Below are 15,564 nucleotides of genomic sequence, written 5' to 3'. Positions count from 1 at the left end.
ATAATACATAAAACAGAAGGTACATTATTCTTTAAATATCATTTATTCATTTCAAAGGCTGAAAATCATCCTTAATTGATTAATTTATAAAATCTTTCTCTGCAGATACCCAATTAAGTAGAGGAATTTGTCTGTCTGAAATTAATTTATTTCACTATCTTGTTCCTGAGTCCAAAAACAATCTTTAAAATTACAGAATTACATATTTTGGAACCTGAATTGCCAAAAAGAGCACCAATGATCTGATTGTAGCTTCATCCTAAAGTTAAAGTGCTCTGTAGCTAATGTGCTTTTAGCTAAGATGCACTCTAACTAAGGTGTTTTCTAGCTTAAAGGTACTCTATACCTAAGATGCTCTCTAGATATCATGTTCTCTAGCGAAGATGCTCTCTAGCTAAGGTACTCTCTAGCTATGGTACTATATAGCTAAGGTGCTCCATGGCTAAGGTTTTCTCTAGTTAAGGAGCTCTGTACCTATTAAAGGTGTTCTCCAGTCCTGTATGCAGAGACCATGATTAAATAACAAAGACATGAAGTATGAACATGGATGATTGCATGATGTGATAATTATTAGGGATAGCAACGGTTAACTGAGTACTCGCTTGGTGTTCTGAGTATTGGATACGTAATTTAGTAATCAAGTACTCGGGAGGAAAAATATAAAAAAAAAGACTAGAAACACATCAATTTAAATTAAAGGACACCAAAGTGTTTACCTGTCATTGTTTCGATCAGTTACACAGATTGTTCAAACACGGAGGTGTGAATTGATGCACAATGGTCAGTAATAACTAATGACATGTAATGTGTGTTTGCCAAATCATGATCACTGTAAATTGTAATCATGCGGCTTATTGCAGTACTGCTTAAATCTTAAACAGTTTGAAAATCACACCACCCAGTGTTTTGATAATTTAATTAATTATCTTATGTTTAAATTTGATAAGTGTCCATCCACCCTTTCAGGTACAGTATAGCATTTAGCTATGTAGAATGTTTGTTGTGTTATGTTGTTAGCTAGGGATGGGAACGAATATTCGAATATTCGAATATTCGAAAATCGGTCGAATATTCGAATATGAAAATCAAATTCGAATATTCGTAAATTATTGTATTTTTTTTTTCAAAATAAGTATCATTGATTTTGGGCAACATGAGCATGTTAATTCTACAGAATAAAACCATGTCATGTTTGTTTATCGCGTATCAAAAGATGTCCAATTAACAAGAAAATATCAATGCATAATTGGCAGGGGGCATCGTTACGGATTAACAGTTTGCAACAGGCATCAATGTGCCAGATGCATGTCAAAAGATGTCCAATTAACAAGAAAATTGCAATGCAATTATAATTACCTGGGGTCATCGCTACGGATTAACAGTTTGTATTAGGCGTAAATGTGATATCTTTTTATCTTTCGTTCATTTTTATTGGCGCCTGTTTTATGTAACAAGTTGTAGAACTTTTTTTTCGAAAACAATACCAAACTTGTAGATATTGTCGATCTTTTCACAATATTTTGTACGACGTTTCAGACCATCCGCAGAATCGGTTTTCATCCGCCATCGGCCGTATTCGAATTAAATTTTGAAGTACTTTATAATAAAATCAAGAAATAACATATGACTGAATCATAAGTTCATGTTGAAGGAGGTTTAAGTCTGCTTTACTTGCTTTTTACACGACGATTTTTACTCGCCGATTGAAAATTTTCAAAATGGCGGCGGTAATACAACAGCGCGTCACGTGTTTAAATGGGACGACCTGCTATTTTTAGATAAAATTGCGACGGTCTAAATTATAATCGTTTTGATTTTTTGTATCATTTTGAAGCTAAAACACTGAATTAGTTAAATCTGTTCATGATTATACTGACAGAATCGTGAAATAAAACGCTAGGATCGGCGGGATTTGCTAGGTAGGATTGGGTTACCCGAAAAAACATGTTTTGGCCTTATTACGTACGATGGTACACGCTTTAAACAAATGAATACGTTATGTATATGCCAATCACTTAATAAGAATTTAAAGCTTCCATTAAAACAAACCGAATATTCGAATATATTCGAATATGGCAAACCGAATATTCGAATATTGATTTCAGTATTCGTTCCCATCCCTATTGTTAGCACAAAGTTATTATATACAACTGTATCCAACAAAAAATGATTTTGAAACATTATATCCCTGCTTACAGGAGCTATGGTGAAACAACTATATTATATTAAATGATTTTGAATTATCTCCCATTAATAGTGAACAAATACTGCATATGGCATTACTGGTTATGGAAACCACTTTAAATGAGTAAACGAGACTCAGTTGAAACTATCAGCAAGAACTCAAGTACTAGAATCGGTACCCGTTGCCATCCCAAATAATTATGGCAAGTATTGATACACTGTTCAAAGTTTATCTTAAGATGCTGATTCCTGATGATCGGTAATTGAGCCGCGTCATGAAAAAAACAACATATTGGCTTTGCGACCAGCATGGATCCAGACCAGCCTGCTTGTCTGCGCAGTCTGGTCAGGATCCATGCTGTTCACTAACAGTTTCCCTAATTACAATAGACTTTGAAAGCGAACAGAATGGATCCTGACCAGACTGCGTGGATGTGGAGGCTGGTCTGGATCCATGCTGGTCGCAAACCCACTATGTTGGTTTTCTCATGGTGCGGCTCATTATGTCTCCTGTAAAGGAAAAAAATCATATTGTCCAATTATTTTATGAAATGAATACCATTTTAATATAAGAATATTCATTAAATGAATCGAAAATCTTCTAAAACTATCCTAATTATTTGTGCCAGCCATAGTATCATATTACGCGTGTTCTGCCTGTTTTCAGTAATTGATAACAATTACAATCTGTTTTAAAACTTGTGATGTTTATCTTGAGGAATAAATACAAATAGTCCTGTTTATTGGGATTAAAGTTCATAGATTGATGCGATCACATAATTAGCAAATGATAACGGATGATTATAAATGATTTCACATTATACACTGGTTAAACTGTTGATGAGTTTTGTTTTAGTTATGGCAGCTTGAAGACCTGAAGAAAATTGTCTTGTTTGTCTTGATCAGTGTAACAGCTGAAGTACAGTTTGCTTGTTTCAGCACACCAACTGACACTATAGGGTCCATGGAGGTCCTCAAACCTAACTTTTCCTGTTGAACAGTCTTCTGCAACCTCTTCTATAACATGCCTCTGTCTGTCACACATAAAAATAGTTCCTTCATCTGACAGTGTTATACCAGAAGGCCCGGTCATACCACCATAACTACCAGCCACCTCACCCTGCCAGTTTAACCTTGTAATTGTTTTCATTTCCATGTCAGATACATAGATAGAATTAGTGTTAGTAGTAACATATAACGGCTTGCTGAAAATGTTTCCTCCTCTGACTGTTGTCAGTATAGTACCTTTAGTATCAAGAATTTGGAGTTTTGCAAGATATTGAATTGAGACAACAAGTTTCCCCTGATAGCAACTTATACCATAACACACTCCATCAACCTTTAGAGTTTTTTTCTTTCTTAAGTTTGTTTGAGGAGACTGATATAAACTGGATAATTTTTTTGTCAGGCAAGGTGACAGCAAGCTCTGTACTGTTAACTGAGGTAACTCCCCATGGCTTAGTATCTTGTTGCATATGATCAATAACAGATTGACTGCGGGTATCCACCATTTTAACAGCCTTGTTGTTATAGTCAGTGATGATAAGTAGATCAGGAGTAAGGAGAGTCATTCCTGTTATCCAGCATCTTCCTTCATCTTTTGATGTCTTTACACAGATTTTACCCTGATGAGAAGTTTGTCCGGAGAATGTACCCAGTGACCTCTCCTTGTCAAGAAGGGTTGATATTGCTTCATTCTGTATAAAGTTATACTCCTTGACATCATATGCTGCTAGGTGGTGGACACGTTTCTCATAATCTTTGATCATTTTCTCAGCTAATTTTAGCTCCACGAAAAGTTTATCTGCTTGTTTGGATGTGTTGAGATGCTTAATGGTATCAGATGATGCCTTCAAAGACTTGGTTACATCATTGCAAGTTGTTTCTATTGTCTTCAGGTTCTTGTTATTTTCTTGTTGAATGGTCTTTGCTGCATTTTCAGCTTGCTTTTCCAGTTCATCTAGTCTTTTGTTTATCTCTTTCCGAAACTTCTTTATATCAGCCAATACATCTGTCAAAGAACTGGTTGACTTAGCGGTTATTTTCTTCACATCTTCTGATTTCTTGCGACATTTCTCAGTTATGGTATCCATAGCTTTCAAGATATCTTGATGCTCCTTGCTGTTTATGACCTGGCCAGAAATATTGGGGATGTAGTTGACTTTACAAGATGTACCCGTGTGTTCAAGTGTAACACATACACTGCAGAGTAGTGTTTCATGATTCTGACAGTAGAACTTGATCATTTCTTTCATGTGTTTAGGGCAAGGTTTGGTAAGGTTGTCAGGCTGGCTTCCATGAAGAGAGACTGAAGAAATGGTTTGTGGCATGCTGTTTTTATCTAGAAGTGTGTGATGCCTTGACGGACGTTGTTTCTTGTGAACTGTAAAGCAGTTCTCACATAGATGTTCCTTGCAGTCAACACAGTAACCATGGGCAGGGAGTCTAGGACCGTCAAGGTCACAGGGCTGGCAATAAACCTTTTGGTCTTCGTCAGACCCCTTAGTCGATGATGAAAAAGTTGTGTACATTTGTTTTCCTGGTGCAGCCGTGTCTAAACTGAAATGTAAAATAAACATGTTCCTTATAAATTGTCATTGTTATCTCTTCTCTATATTATTTGACATTGTTTACTGTACTGTAATAGTTCATAGCTATAGGACAATGATTGACTGTCGAAAATTGTGCTTTGGTAGTATGCCCCGAGGACAAGTTAGACATGACAGCTAATATGAATATTAAATTATTATTTCATATTTTACCATGCTTTCTATTAGAAGTTTAACAACAGTAACAGAAATCATTTATAGTATGTGTCGTGTCAGTTACATTGAACCATGTAATTATTGTCCTTAGGTCTGAATAGATAACATTATTAAAGTAATGTTTTTTTATTAAAAAGAATAAAGATTTTATCTGTGGTGTCAGTTACCAAATTATAGGTTTTACAATTGTTTTCATTGTAAACTAATAAGATAGTTTCAATGAAAGATTTTAAAAGAACCAGATTGAAGTTAGTAGGTCGTTCAAAAATGTAATATATATTTTGTATATTAAAAATATTGCATACATTGATTGAGAATCAGTACTTTAAATATTATTATTACTTTTACCCCTGAAAAGTTGACTAATAAAGACAGATTATATAGAGGATATTTGTTTGTTTCAGTGAAATATTTCACTGACACAAACAAATTTTCTTTTTATTTCATGTGTAAAACTCTTCTTTTGTCGCGTATTTTATAAAATGATGAAAATCGCAGGTAAGGTCAACAGAAAGCATAACGCAAATGACGTCATTTTAACGACGTCATCGTCATTATGGTCCCCGGTATCCGTAACGCTCGGAATACAATTTGACTTCAATCGCGACGGAGGACCGGAACTAGTTCGGCAAAAACAATGAAAAAAAAAATGATAATCTGCTGTTTCAAAACTGTGGGTTATCACTTTTATTTCCTGAGAGAACTATAATTCACTGGAAAACATAAAATAAATCATTCTATATGAGCAATCTGACTGTTTGTTAATCAGTTGGTAGTTCAGTCAGTTGGTTTGACTGTTACAAAAAAGTATGACCATATTCCCCCAAAAATGAGAGAAAAAACACTGCCATTTATGCCGTAAACAGTTTCTCCCATTTTACCAGAACTGGTACCATCTTAAAACTATCGCTTTGTAACTATATGAAATCAGAGAAAACTTTGTCTACTCCCTAAATGCCACATTTTCTATGATTTACATAGATATGGCCAGAATATTTGTCTTTATGTAGGTTTGCTCAAGTTATATACTGTGTTATTTATGGTAAGGCCAGAGGTTTTTTAATAACTTTAAAGAACTAGATCAGGTGTTTGATACAGGTCTTCATGACTTTTGTTTCTAACACTGACAGAACATAATGGCATGAACTTTGGTTGACCTTAAAAGTTTAAATTTTGATCTGTAAGTCCCCTGCTTATGTTTAATATTCTATACTAAATAATAAATAAATGTTTTAACTCACTTACCAGAAGAGAACTTCCAATTCTTGTTTTTAAATTAGAGTTTAAACACCTCTGTTCTAATCTCTATCGGATGTTTTTATTGTAATTATTTTGTGGTCTCTATTGGTGATGATCATATCAGTTTACGTCCTTGTCATGTGAGACTGTGGTAAAATAAGTTTAAGAATGTATTTTACAAAATAGTATCTTTAAATTAAGTTTTGAAATCGACCTTTATACAAAGATGATTTTTTAACTCTTTTGAAAGAAAAAAATTTTTAAAAAGAAAAAAAAAAAATGCAGTTTAAAAATTTTGGTCGTTGGGGTTTTAACCCTTAGCCTGTGGGGGCAGATGATTTGCCTTTTGGGGACCAGTGCAGACCAAGTCAGCCTGAAACCGTGCAGTTGATCATTTTTGCACTGTTCGTTTATTTCATCAGTAAATTTTAGGGAAAAAAACCCCCTTTGAGTAATAATTGGTACTGTCCAAATTGAAAAGTGGCTGTCCATTTAGAAATATAGGGGGTTAAGGGTTTTTTTAAAAAAAGTTTTTGATTTTACTGTCATTGCTTTTTTTTTTCCTATTCATCGGAATAAGGTCATTATAAATGAATGGTTAGATTAATATCATCCAAATTCTTTAATATAGCTCATCTGAACTTTGTCCAGGATGAAATGTTGATGAACATCCTGTGTCCATTTGTCCTGCACAACCAATTTTAGCTCACTGAACCACGCATTTTGCTTTGTTAAAATTTTTTTTTTGGGTACCTTTTTTCAAAAATACTAAAAATGTCAGTTTGAAACTTAGCCCACTTTTTTATCATCAGGGGGGGGGATATGTACCCCAAAAAACCTTAAAAACTCTAACCCTGCTTTTGTAAGAATTATGCCCCTTTTGTACAAAAAAAAATTGGTTTCTTTGAAAAAAAGTTTTGTTTAGGTCCACCATTTCTCAAAAAACGTAAAAAAAAAAATACAGTTCGAAACTTTTTACATTTGTTTTTCATCATAAAACTTTGGGGGGCCAAGAAATATAACTCTATCCTGAATTTTGTCAGAATTATGGCCTTTTTTGTACTTAGAAGATTTGATTTTCTTCTTTAAATTTTTTGTTTAGGTCTCTCTTTTCAAAATTATAAAGCTTTGAAAAAATTTGTCACTTGTTTAAACAAATTAGGGACTACATGGGGAAAACCCTAACTTAAAAACCGATTTTTGTCAGAAAATTTTTGGCCCCCTTTTTTTCTCAAAAAAAAACTGAAAAATATAATTCTTTTTTTTACATTTAAACAAAGGGGCATTGTTTTTGGGATATCATAGCTAAAAATAAAAAGGCTTTATATTATTTTTTTAATATGAAAGGGGTATTTTACCAAATTGGGCCCCGAAGCAAGCCAGGAAAATGGCAAAGTTCTTTTAGTTGGCAACAAAAACCAATTTTGCCCGTTTTGAAAAAAAAAAGGGCAGTGGGGGATTTAATTTTCATGCTGCAATTATTTGTAGGGGGGCATATACATTTGCTGGTTCATAAGTATGTATGATGTCTGTCCCTTTCAGTTGACTAAAGTACATATCCTGTTACGCTGCATAGGATCTTGAAACCCGAGCTATTGAATCATTTTTGACGGGGCCCCTTTTTCTAGCAAAAACAAAAAAATATTTTACAAAAATTCGCAAGCTTGAAAAAAAACTTGGGTTTTGATATTTTACAATTTTTATGTCGAAAAGATATCAAGCTCAGTCAAGGGGGGGCACTTTCTCTGTAAGCGAGGGGGGGCCCCCGGGTTTTAAACCCCGAATTAACTGCAATTTTTTTCTTTTCTTTGACATTCGAAAAAAAGTTGTTGATTGGTTAGAAAAAAAAAATAAAAACATTACTGGAAATCCCCAAATAACAAAAACAAAAAAGTGAAAAATTTGTTTTAGATCTTCTTTTTAAAGACAATTTCTTTAGCAGATTTCGTCCCCTTTTATTTTAGAAGCCCAAAATCTTGGGTTTTCAATCTCCCCCAAATTTTTAAATTTTTTCTCTCTTACTTTTAGGCCCAAAAAATTGTAAATTTTTTAACCGAAACAAAAACAAAATCAAAAAATCTTGAAAAAAACGTTTTGTTAAGGTAAAAAACAAACGAACAGTTGATAAGTATATTTTCTCAAAAAAGGGGGCTAAGGGGGGGGGGGGGGGGGTTTGTTTTTGGGGGAGGGGTTGGGAATTTTTTATTTTCTCCCTGCCTTTCCAAAAAAAAAGGAGGGGGGGCCTCCGGGGCCGTGTGGTAAAGGTTGCTGACTTCAAACCACTTGCCCCTCATCATTGGGTTCAGCCTCACTCGGGCGTTGCATTCTTCATGTGAGGAACCCATCCAGCTGCTTAGGGAAAGGGGTCGGGGGTTCTCTCGGTGCCCCCATGATGAAAAAACACCGGAGGGGCCCCGGGATCTTCCTCCAACATTAAAGCTGGAAAGTCGCCAATTATGACCTTCATGTGTCGGCGACGTTAAATCCAAAAAAAAAAAAAATAAATAAATAAAAGTAGGAGGGGAAAGTTGCTAAGTGTTATTGCAAGTGTTTTTGTTTGTAATGGTGTGCATGCTTAGCCAAAAAATTAATACAAAGAAAGGGATTTTATTTTTTTTCAGAAAAAAACCCAAATTTATTTTTTTGGTACTGGTTTGTTTTAAATATTAAAGCCGGGTTGGGAAAAAATGGGGAGGTTTTTGTGGGGAAAGGATGTTCTTTTTGATTTATAAATTTGGGTTTTTATAAAATTGTAAAAAGAAAAGTTTATTTATTTTTTTAGAAAAATTAAAAGTGGGGTTTAGGGGGTTTTTATTTGGTTTTAAAATTGAAAAATAAAAATTTAACAATTTTTAAAAAAAATTTTAGATTTGAGTTGAATGAAAAAATTTTTTTTTTAAAAAGTTGGTTAGTAAATTTTTGAATGAAATGTGATAAATTTTAAAAAAATAATTGGTTAAAATTTGTTATTAATTTTTTTGGTTTGAAAAATGTTTTAAATTGGGTGGGGGGAGTGGGGGGGGGGGGGGTTTTTTGGTTGTTTAAGTTTGGTTTTTTTTTATTCCCTAATTTTATGAATGGTATTTTTGGAATTTGATACGTTTGTAACAGAATTAAATTTTTGGGTAAGTAAAGTTAGGCCCTTTAAAAAAATTGGAAAAATTTGAAACACACACTCCAAAAGGATAAAGTGAAAAAAAATTTTATAACAGAAAATATGTGGGTTGAAAAATTAAAACAGTAAATTTTAATTTTTAAAAAAAAAAAAAAAAAGGGGGGTTTTGGGTAGTAAAAGGGGGGGTTTTTGGGAAAAAGGTGTTTTTAAAAAGGGAAGGTGAATTAAAGGGGTAAATTTTAAAAAAAAGGGGGGATGTAAAAAAAAAAAAAAAATAAATAAAAATAAGAGTAAAATACTTTGTGTCAGAAACCCAAAACCATAACACACATAACAATAAAAAGGAAAAACAAAGACATTAGGGTAGGCAAGAAAAACTGCAAAAATTTATAGTACCTTTTTGTAATTTTTTGAGCTTGGCTAACGGGAGATTTCACTTTAATAAGGTTAAATTTCAGTAAAATCTAAATAACGAATTTTTATACGGGTAATACGATTTTGGCCCTAAAATTTTAGTTAAAATGGTAAAAATTGACTTTGTCGCCAAAACTGATTTTTTCCCTTGGGAATTCTAAAAACACAAACTTTTTCATCTCTGGTCTCAAGGGTTGAGATTGAGATCACTCAGTTCACAGTTATATCACTGTTTATATGCCCTTTGAAGTGTCCCTAAATAAAACAAAAATAAGTACTAATAGTATTTTCCTTTTTTCATACTTTTCAGAAAGGGTTATACTTTCCGTAAAAAGAGAAAATTTTATGTTCATATTTGTAATTGAAAGATAACGTATAGACGTGATTTTTGCTTTGTTTTTGCTGATGGCCCGTTTTCATTTTCCAGATGGACATTGTGAAAGGGCCCAAATTGGTAATCAACCCAAAAAATTGGAAGACTGAAGTTTTTGTTTTTTTGAAAAAACCACACCGACACAATATGGGATTTTGGCGACTTTCCGCTATGGTGGTGGAGGAAGACCCCAGATGCCCTTCCATGCATTATTTCATCACAGGAGGGCACCTGGGTTAGAACCCCCAACCTTTTCCCTCAGCCACGGGAGGCTTTCTCATGTGAATTCAGTCAAACCCATATCATTGGGGGGCGGGTGATTCGAAGTTAATGGCCTTAAAAACTGGGCCCAGGGGCCCCTTTGTTTTCATTGGTTCCAGATGATGTCTGTATACGTCTTTCATTTCATTTTGTGAGTGAATTTTTTGTATTTTGGGAGAAAAAAATCTTTCTTTAGGGAAGTAAAATTTTTTTGGGGTTTCAATTTTTAATTTACAGATACTAACAAATGAAAGCATTTCTCTATTTTAAAAAAAAAGACATAAACGGGATGTTCCCCCCTTAAAATTATTATGCCCCCCCATAATATTTGATGTGTCCCCAATATAGTTGATGTCCCCTTTACACATTTGGCTTTCCCCCTTTATTATAATAGTTGTATGCCTCTTCATATAGCTGGGGGCCCCCTTCAAAGGGGGTTTCCCCTTTTAAAAATAGTTTGTGTGCCCCTTGCCCATTAAAGTAGTAAATGTTCCCCTTTAAATAGGTGGCATACACCTTATAGAGTTTGCGTGCCCCTTTATGTAGTTGGCGTGCCCGTTTAAATAGTTGGCGTTTCCCTTTTTATAGGTTGTGCCACTTAAATAGTTGGCCTGCCCCTTTTTTAAAAGTCACGTTTCTTTCAATTTTTTCAACACCTACCCTCAAAGAATTAACTGATATGCCACTTTAGATGAAAAACTTGCATGATTTTGTTTTTTCTGTTCCCAGTGATTTTGTTGTCTCGCTGTTTCCTGAAAAGTTAGACAAAAATCAGAGAAGTCGACCAACCACTGTCTCAACAAAAATAAAAGTAAGACTTTTCTGAATATTTGCATTTATTGTTTTTGTATTTTATAATTTAAAAAAAAAGAAAAAATAAATTAAAGGTAAATTTCTTCTTGGGGCTGTCGTTTGTTCTTAAATGTTTTTAGGTTTTAATTGAAAAATGCTTTAATAATTTATAATAACAGACTGCTGAGTCAATACTCACAGTCTTCTGCAAAACCCTTCCAGTATCCAGCAGTGTGACTTTTGAACCCCCAGAAAATCGTTTTAAAAATGATAAGGTTCATTCACCCCGTACTTTAATTTTTCTTTACTAATAGGAAAAAAAAATTTTTTGCCGTAAGAAACTCCCCACATGAAAAGGCATACGTATAATAAGTAACTTACAATCGTAAACTTTCAAAAATTTTTTTGGCAAACAGTTTTTGTTTGACTAATGGCTACTAAAATTTCAGACTATACCACACCATTTTTGTAAACAAAAAAATTAAAGAGAAATTAAAAACTGATGCAAGGATTTTTTTATTCAATGAAAGGAATTTTTAAAAATTTGGAAATAAAAATCTCGCAAGTATTTTTCCTTTAAAGAACCCTATCATTTTCATTTTTAAGAGCTAAATTGAGCCTGCCATGAGAAAAACCCAAAATAGTGGGGTTTGCAGCAAGGGGTCCAGACCACCGCCATCCCCCAGTCTGGGCAGGATCCATGCTGTTCACAAAAAGTTTCTTTAATTTTAATAGACTTGAAAGCGAACAGCAGGACCTGACCAACTGCGTTGGGTGCGCAGGGGGTCTGGATCCATGCTGGTCCCAAACCCACTAGTTGGTTTTCTCAGGCACGGTATATTCATTGCACAATGTCATTGATCTGATACAAATACTCAGTAATTATATTTATATGACATTAATTTCTGACTATTTCAGACTCAAGCAAACAAATTAGTAATACTTTAATGAAAAGACCCACATTTAAAATAGATTATAAAAAAACCAAAAAAAAACCAAGAGCAAGGGGTTTTAAGAAGCGGGGAGTATTAATCCGGACAAAATTTAAGATCAGGTGATTTAATCCTGATTTTTTGTTGGAGACAAAATTGAAGAAGCAGGGGAGTAGATATTCCTGATTTGGTTTGTTTTAGACAAAAAAGATAGCAGTGATAATATACCCACGGTTTTTTGGACAAAATGAAATAGCAGGGGAGGTATACCCCATCGTTTTTTTTAGACAAAATTGAAGTAGCGGGAGTAGATATATTGATCGGTTTGTTTGAGACAAATTGAAAATGCAGGGGAGTAGATAATCCTGATGTTTGTTTGAGGGGGTTTAACACCCTTTTTAAAAAGAAATTTCTATTAAAACTCTAGTTTATATATCGACTCTTTAATTCTACCATTTAAGTACCCACTTGTTCTCCAGTAAAGGGAAAAATTCTTAACAGACTCACATTGGAGATTTAAACCGTACGCATGTCATATACTCACGAGAACATAGGGGCGATCCGAATCTCGTTTTTTTGTATGTGTGAGTAAAAATTAGAAACATATCCTGGGCCATTTAAAGGAAAGTGAATTAAAAACTAATTTAAAAATTTGCGCATGTCTTCAAAAATTTTTGGTTTGAGGTTTTTTATGTCCCCCGAAAAAAAAGTTTTTAACCAAAAAATTTCAAATCCTGAATCTTGAAAGTTATTAATCTTGAAAAAAAAAATCATTAAAAATTAGTACTGAAAAGCGCTTGTATTCATTGAAGAATTTTGAAGCAGCGTCAATTTTTTTCTACGATATGTTTTTGACTCTGTTTTAGATCTTTTGAATATTGTGACACCCTTTTCCATTACGGAAGAAAAAATTCACCTGTCGGTCAAAAAAGATAAATATTCTTTATTAAAAAATTTTATAAAAGAAAAAAAACCCGTAGTAATATTTAAAAAAATTTCAAGTAAAGGGAAAATCAAATTTTACAAAATTAATTTATATTTTTAAAGATGTCTTCCATGCACCCTTTTGATTTTAAGGGAAATTCATTTTAAAAACACTTTCTTTAAATTCATAAAATAAAGAATATTACAGAGGAAACACAAGGGGTATTAGGATTTTAAAGAGAACATCAGAGTGAGAAGACGGTTTTGCCTTTTGACAGATTTCCAAAGTTTTTAAAGGTTTGTTTATTTACATTTTTTCCCTTTTTTTATAAAAAAGTAAAGTTCAATTACGAATTTACAAAACGTTTTGTGATTTTTTTGATAAGTAAAGAAGATAATTTTGTTATCTTAACCCCGATTTTTGCTTTTGTCAGTACCACAACTTTGATGGGGTTGTTATTTTTTAATGCACCTTTAGCCATTTTTTGCTCACCCGCACAAAGGCAAGGGGAGCTTTGTGATCCGCAGCGTCGCCGTCCCCTGCGTGCGTTGTGCGTGCGTAAAAATTTTGCTTTTGACCACTCTAGAGGGCACATTTTTTATGGGATCTTTATGAAAATTGGTCAGAATGTTCCCCTTGATGATATCTAGGTCAAGTTCGAAACTGGGTCACATGCGGTCAAAAACTAGGTCAGTAGGTCTAAAAATAGAAAAACCTTGTGACCTCTCTAGAGGCCATATATTTCACAAGATCTTCATGAAAATTGGTCAGAATGTTCATCTTGATGATATCTAGGTCAAGTTCGAAACTGGGTCACGTGGCATCAAAAACAAGGTCAGTAGGTCAAATAATAGAAAAACCTTGTGACCTCTCTAGAGGCCATATTTTTCATGGGATCTGTATGAAAGTTGGTCTAAATGTTCATCCTGATGATATCTAGGTGAAGTTCGAAACTGGGTCACGTGCGGTCAAAAACTAGGTCAGTAGGTCTCAAAATAGAAAAACCTTGTGACCTCGCCATACTTGTGAATGGATCTTCATAAAAATTGGTCAGAATGTTCACCTTGATGATATCTAGGTCAAGTTCGAAACTGGGTCACGTGCGGTCAAAAACTAGGTCAGTAGGTCTAAAAATAGAAAAACCTTATGACCTCTTTAGAGGCCATATATTTCATGAGATCTTCATGAAAATTGGTCAGAATGTTCATCTTGATGATATCTAGGTCAAGTTCGAAAGTGGGTCACGTGCCGTCAAAAACTAGGTCAGTAGGTCAAATAATAAAAAAACCTTGTGACCTCTCTAGAGGCCATATTTTTCATGGGACCTGTATGAAAGTTGGTCTGAATGTTCATCTTAATGATATCTAGGCCAAGTTCGAAAGTGGGTCACGTGCCTTCAAAAACTAGGTCAGTAGGTCAAATAATAGAAAAACCTTGTGACCTGTCTAGAGGCCATATTTTTCATGGGATCTGTATGAAAGTTGGTCTGAATGTTCATCTTGATGATATCTAGGTCATGTTTGAAACAGGGTCATGTGCCGTCAAAAAGTAGGTCAGTAGGTCAAATAATGAAAAAACGTTGTGACCTCTCTAGAGGCCATATTTTTCATGGGATCTGTATGAAAGTTGGTCTGAATGTTTATCTTGATGATATATAGGTCATGTTTGAAACTGGGTCAACTGCGATCAAAAACTAGGTCAGTAGGTCTTAAAATAGAAAAACCTTGTGACCTCTCTAGAGGCCATACCCTTGAATGGATCTTCATGAGAATTGGTCAGAATGTTCACCTTGATGATATCTAGGTCAAGTTTGAAACTGGGTCACGTGCCTTCAAAAATTAGGTCAGTAGGTCAAATAATAAAAAAACCTTGTGACCTCTCTAGAGGCCATACTTTTCATGGGATCTGTATGAAAGTTGGTCTGAATGTTCATCTTGATGATATCTAGATCAGTTTTGAAACTGGGTCAAGTGCGGTCAAAAACTAGGTCAGTAGGTCTAAAATTAGAAAAATCTTTTGACCTCTCTAGAGACCATACTTTTCAATGGATCTTCATGAAAATTAATCTGAATGTTCACCTTGATGATATCTAGGTCAGATTCGAAACTGGGTCACGTGGGGTCAAAAACTAGGCCAGTAGGTATAAAAATAGAAAAACCTTGTGACCTCTCTAGAGGCCATATTTTTCATGAGATTTTCATGAAAATTAGTGAGAATGTTCACCTTGATGATATCTAGGTAAAGTTCAAAACAGGGTCACGTACCTTCGAAAAACTAGGTCAATAGGTCAAATAATAGAAAAACCTTGTGACCTCTCTGGAGACCATATTTTTCAATAGATCTTCATGAAAATTAGTCAGAATTTTTATCTTGAAAATATCTAGGTCAGTTTCAAAACTGGGTCACATGAGCTCAAAAACTAGGTCACTATGTAAAATAATAGAAAAAACGACGTCATACTCAAAACTGGGTCATGTGGGAACAGGTGAGCGATTCAGGACCATCATGGTCCTCTTGTTACTCACCTGTCACAAACTGACAAGGTGAGCTTTTGTGATCGCGCG

General features: G+C 34.3%; 2 protein-coding genes across 2 annotated transcripts in view; one reads left to right on the top strand and one right to left on the bottom strand.

Moving 5' to 3' along the window:
• LOC123566684 (unconventional myosin-Ie-like) overlaps positions 1–15,564 on the top strand; it is a 102,238-nt gene that overhangs the window by 52,691 nt on the left and 33,983 nt on the right. Inside the window, exon 11 of the mRNA XM_053549097.1 lies at positions 3,041–3,108. Within this exon, the coding sequence (XP_053405072.1) occupies positions 3,041–3,108 (68 nt within the window). The remainder of the gene's footprint in view (positions 1–3,040; positions 3,109–15,564) is intronic.
• Positions 31–6,324, bottom strand: LOC123566686 (tripartite motif-containing protein 45-like). Its single transcript, XM_045360993.2, has 2 exons — positions 6,195–6,324; positions 31–4,743 (listed from the first exon to the last, which is right to left on the bottom strand). The coding sequence occupies exon 2, from the start codon at positions 4,713–4,715 to the stop codon at positions 3,519–3,521; it is 1,197 nt and encodes a 398-aa protein (XP_045216928.2). The 5' UTR covers positions 4,716–4,743; positions 6,195–6,324; the 3' UTR covers positions 31–3,518.

The sequence above is a fragment of the Mercenaria mercenaria genome, chromosome 8 (assembly GCF_021730395.1).
Source record: "Mercenaria mercenaria strain notata chromosome 8, MADL_Memer_1, whole genome shotgun sequence".
In the NCBI taxonomy this organism is placed as follows: domain Eukaryota; kingdom Metazoa; phylum Mollusca; class Bivalvia; order Venerida; family Veneridae; genus Mercenaria; species Mercenaria mercenaria.
Note: the sequence above shows the minus strand (reverse complement) of the source record. Positions and strands in the feature narration are given on the sequence as shown.